The sequence below is a fragment of the Notothenia coriiceps genome, unplaced genomic scaffold (assembly GCF_000735185.1).
Source record: "Notothenia coriiceps isolate Sejong01 unplaced genomic scaffold, NC01 NC01_scaffold00037244, whole genome shotgun sequence".
Taxonomy (NCBI): domain Eukaryota; kingdom Metazoa; phylum Chordata; class Actinopteri; order Perciformes; family Nototheniidae; genus Notothenia; species Notothenia coriiceps.
Window position 1 is genome coordinate 12,528,491 of NW_011369945.1, and position 5,388 is coordinate 12,533,878.

General features: G+C 39.3%; 2 protein-coding genes across 2 annotated transcripts in view; one reads left to right on the forward strand and one right to left on the reverse strand.

Annotated features, from left to right (window-relative positions):
• LOC104965314 (protein kinase C beta type-like) overlaps positions 1–5,388 on the forward strand; it is a 469,227-nt gene that overhangs the window by 76,957 nt on the left and 386,882 nt on the right. The window lies entirely within an intron of this gene.
• grnb (granulin b) overlaps positions 1,125–5,388 on the reverse strand; it is a 13,776-nt gene continuing 9,512 nt past the window's right edge. The window contains exons 12-13 of the mRNA XM_010793568.1: positions 2,799–3,056; positions 1,125–1,869 (exon numbers count right to left, since the gene is read on the reverse strand). Of these exons, the coding sequence (XP_010791870.1) occupies positions 1,723–1,869; positions 2,799–3,056 (405 nt within the window). The 3' untranslated portion in view covers positions 1,125–1,722. The remainder of the gene's footprint in view (positions 1,870–2,798; positions 3,057–5,388) is intronic.

A 5,388-nucleotide genomic window follows, 5' to 3' on the forward strand; every position in this document is an offset into this window, starting at 1 on the left:
GGGTGGGTGGGGGGGTAAGAGGATATGGACGGGCAAGGCCAGAGGAAGAGTGTGGGCGTGTGTGATAATACTTCAAGGATGACCTCGCTGAATTTAATTATCAACCAAACTTATATTTGGAAGAACTTAATTTCCCCTTCCTGGGAGCTTGAACATGATGTTCAATCTGGGTCCCATCTTTATTTATTCATTCATTCAATTACAATAATCTCATTACCTAGAAAGCCCTTCAAATATCCTAGAAAGCCCTTCAAATATAGCTCTCTCCAAAAGCAAGAAAACACTGGTAACATTGATCTACAGCTGCTGCAGTGCATCTGTGTGTTGCCCCACTGATAAGCAGAGTAACAGTCAACAATTGAGCACATGAAGCAGGAAACGCTGCTTCTTCACGGAGTGGGGCCCGTACAGAGGCAGATTACTATTCTTAGAAACACCTTCAGCCTAATGTGACGAGATCTTATCAAATGTTGCCCGCACTCAGGCTAGCTTGTTTAAAAAAGGATCAAACTGATGATGTTATCCTTAAGTGAACAAATCCCAAGAAAAGACCAAACAGTGAATGTGTCATGTTTTTTTTGTTTTGTGTATCAAAGCCTGAAATATCTTCTTCCTCAAAAATTATTAAAAACATACATGAGCTACACCTTGGGTCTGGGTGACATGTTCCTTTATTACCATGAACTGTAATTTACTTCAAATCATGCCAATGTGAGCAGAATCTGACAAATGTTTTTAGCAAATCCTCACAGCTGACTTCAGTGGCATTGTAATTGAGTATCTGGGCCCTAATTCCTGTCTCTTCTTCCTCACTTCCTGTTTATCCTGCTGCCCCCAATATTCTCGAGAGCACCAAATGTGGATTAATCCGCCACAGAAAACAGTCCCGAAAAAATACACTATTTACTTTAAAACAATATATTTTAACTTAAGGTTGCAAAATATATTTTATATGAAAAACACCATCACAAGCTAAAATGATCAGGGGAAAAACCATAATGCTTAATCCCTAGGTACCAGGTTTTAAACATTTGCAACACGAGTGCAAGTAACATGTTTGATTTGTAAGAAAAGGTTTAAACTTTATTTACATTTCCCCCAATGTAACCAGTCCATCACCACCATAACCTTTATCCATCTGTATTTTATTTAATTAGTACAAAAAGAAAGTGGCATGTTTTCACTAGCTAGACATTTTCTAAACAAAATCAAGGCTTGTTTATGTGAGGAATCACAGCTGGATCAGAATGTAAAAAGGTACGTTTCTAAACAGTCAAATAAAAACAGCATGTCCAACTTTATCTTCCTGGCATCTGAAACTATTTTTTAAATTTTCTGAATCCCTTTCAGTAGAAATCAGTTGAGACGGATTAACATGTTGTTGTTTTTGATCTTTGCATGGGATTTTCTGACAATAAGATAAATACAGAATAACAGCAACATTATCCTTAAAAGAGACAGTGAAGCCTCACGTTGCTTGTTGTTATAGTCACATTAAAATGTTGAATTCCAGAAAGTGAATGTTTTCTGCCGGGTGAAAAACATTAAAAGGACTCCCCACTTCTACTTCATTTTAAAATTTCCGCACCCACACAAAAAAAAAAAAACCCGGGAGTGCACACAGTTGGTAATAAATACACCTAATTGAATAAGAAAACAGGAAGTGTTGCCCATGACAGCATGAGCAGTAGATGAAGAAGATCAGTGCGCCTTTGTGTGGCATTAAAGTCCATGTGGAACAAAGTCTTTCTTTCTGTTCCTGATCAAAAAGTCCCAGGTCAGCTGGGTGTGGGGGACGCAGCCTCCATCCTTCAGGTCACACAAGAAACCCGCAGGACAGCAGTGCTTGGAGTCAGCGCAGCACTCCGCCTGTCAGGGGAACAAAACCATCAGTTAAAACCAGTTTGATTCTTGTTGGCAAAAACACCACTGATATAGCTGCATATGCCTCTTTTCTAAGCTTGTTGCAGAACTTTACTAGAATGGAAACCCCCTGATCCTCCTTCTTGCTCCTCCTGGATTAAAGACCTGATATTGCTTCTTAAAAACCAGCTGATTTTCAGGTTCATTTTTGTATGTAGTGTCTCTTCTGTGACATGTCTCCTTGCGTTAATAATCAAAAAGCTCTTTATTTCTCTTACACTGCCTGTGCTGCAGCACCTCTTTTCACCCTCTGTCTGAAACCAGAGCCCAGTTTGCTCTGATTGGTTAGCTGGCCGGCTCTGTTGTTATTGGTCAACCGCTTAGAGATGCCCGCCTCTTAGTACAATGTGTGGGAGAGAAACTCACTCTGGAAACAACCTATACAACACACTACAGGAAAGGGCATAATAGGGCCTCTTTGATTTATTGCAAGATTAAGAGATGCACTTCTGCCATAACTTAAATAACTTTGAAGGCTTATTTAATATGTTGAAGGACTTCAACCCTGAATAGCTTTAATTATTTCCATTTAATAATGTATATTTATAGCCAATAGATAGATTGTTGTAATATAAAAATCATATCTGAGTTGCTGCTAGTTTCCCTCCATGCGTGCGGAGAACACATTGTTCCCCAACAGTAATATGTAGACTTGGAACAAACTAAAACAAATGGGACACAGCATGTTTAACGAGGCAGAAAACAGGGAAGCTGCAGAGGTTCTCTGGATCATGTGACCCAATGTTCACTGGTCACATTATCCACACTCCAGAGGCTCGAAACAGACGTGGTCCCACTATAAAAGTATGCTCACTAAATACATTTTTCATACGAAAGAAATGTGCTGTGCACATGTGAGTGCAGTGTGAGCGTACCCTGGCTGAGGGGCAGCAGGCCCACGCTGAGTTGGACACTTTACAGCACGTGTCCTGCTTTGGGCAGTGGAACTCCCCCGTGCTGTCACATGGTACGTTTGCGTCGTCCTCTGGGTGTCTGGGCTCGGACTGTACCACTTTGCTCTGAGGGAGGGTGAGGATGAGCACGTTGTGGTTCTTCTTCTCACATGTTCCAGTCTGCATGTTGCAGGAGTAGCCCTGAGGACAGCAGTGCTCCTGGTCCGCACAGCAAACCGCCTGCAGGGGACAGAAGAAGAAGAATGTATTATCTGATATAGAAATGTAATATTATCGTTATGTTCATAATGCTAGGATTTAGAAAGGCCTGTCATATTTCCAAACTGATTCCTCAAACATGCAGCAAGCCGTTTAGTGGAGAAAGTGAATACTGCTGAATACACATACTTTACAGAGATGCTGTATGCGAAACCAATGTGAATTTGGAAAATTGCACAGTATTTTTCTATTTTAATATACCTCAACTATGGAATTATGATCAGTGGAAATGGCCATGACATGTGACCTTTAAAAAGTAAGGTGTAATACCAATCCTGAAAACCAGTCAATGCTGCGTTCAAATGCTCTTCGGATGGTCCCATTTCCAAAATTGTCTTCAAATGTTGGTGTGTTCATAAGCTCTACATTAATTCATGCCGTGAAACATAAGGGTCCCATCTTATTAAAAAATCCCTGAAGGGACACTGACCCTAGTCTTTTCCTTAAATGGCATCAAAGGTTTTTTTTTTAATTGACCAAAAGGATTACTGTTTAAACACACAGGACTTAACTTTGATGCATTTGTTCGTGCATTTTTAAACCCAATTGAGCTTCACACAGTGAATGAACTATATGCACTAACATCTAATTAACAGCCAATCATAGCTGTGTTTTGGGGTTTTATTGGTTTGACTTTTTTTAAACTTTATTTTGACCAACACTGAAATAGGACTCACAATGATGATTGTTGATAAACAACAATGCTCCTCTTTTTAGATAATCTTTTCCTGCGTGTGCACTGATGAGGATGTTTGTGTTCCAGTCGGTGCTGTTCCCTGCAAGCAGGAAAAGATTATCTAAAAAGAGGAGCATTGTTGTTTATCAACAATCANAACTTTTAAACGTCCTGCCTTGGCTTCAAAAACCATTACCTAAGTTTTATCTTTATTTAATTGGAGAAAGTTCTGACACATCCAGTCATTGATTTGTTCAATGCACTTACTCAGTGTTTGAATTGGAGCATAGTCTCCTGGTGAAATGCTTACATACATTTGTGTGTCACCCGCATAGCTATGGTAACTTATTTTGTTGTTTTTCATTATCTGAGCCAGTGGTAGCATGTAAATGTTAAAGAGAAGAGGCCCCAGGATGGAGCCTTGAGGTACCCCAGATGTCATATTTGTCAACTCAGATTTGTATTGACCTATAGGAACAAAGTTGTTTCTGTGCTTTAAGTAGGATTCAAACCAATTTAGAACTGTTGCCGTAAGTCCCACCCAGTTTTCTAGTCCGTCTAGTAATATGTTGTGGTCAACAGTGTCAAATGCAGCACTGAGATCTAATAATACTAACACTGAAGTTCTGCCACTGTCTGTGTTTAAGTGGATGTCATTGAAGACATCCACTTAAAGAGCAGTCTCAGTGCTGTGGTTTGGACGAAAGCCTGACTGGAACACATCCAAACAGTTATTTAAATGCAAGAAATTACTCAACTGTCGAAAAACTACTTTTTCAATGATTTTACCTAGAAATGGCAGGTTTGATATGGGCCTGTAATTGTTCATTACTGAAGCATCTAGATTATTCTTTTTTAAGAGTGGTTTAATGACTGCAGTTTTCAGGGCCTGTGAAAAAACACCTGAGTGAAGAGACTTGTTAACTGTATGAAGTAGATCTGAGGCCATGCAATGGAAAACATTTTTGAAAAATCCTGTTGGAATAATATCAAGGCAACAGGAGGAGGATTTCAGATGTTGTATAATGTCCTCTAGGTTTTTATCATTAATCTGATGGAATTTTGTCATGATGTCTGAATTGATTTTAGGTGGACATAGGGACAACACATTTGCTGTACCTGATGCAGAGGCACTGACTGCTTGTCTAATTTTCTGAATTGTGTCAGTGAAGAAGGAGGCAAAATCATTGCAGGCCCTGGTGGATAGAAATTCAGAGGCTACTGACACTGGGGGGTTTGTTAGTCTGTCGACAGTAGCAAATAAGGCATGTGCGTTGTTTTTGTTTTTGGCAATGATCTCAGAGAAGAAAGACTGTCGTGCGTTTTTCAATTCCAAATTATAAAGGCCAAGTCTCTCTTTAAAGATTTAAAAATGAATTTTTTTCTGTTCTCACGGTCATGGCCTTTCTCCATGGAGATATTTTCTCGCCAGTCACTTCCTTTATCTTAGTTGGAGCAATGGCATCTATAACATTTTTTATTTTTGAATTAAAATGATCTACTAGCTCATTTACTGAAATGTTAGCAGGGGCAAGTGTGGAAGAAAAATTCCAGTAAACATTTCCCTAGTATTTTCAGTTAAATATCGCTTTGTGGTTACCTCTTTTTTTACATTTT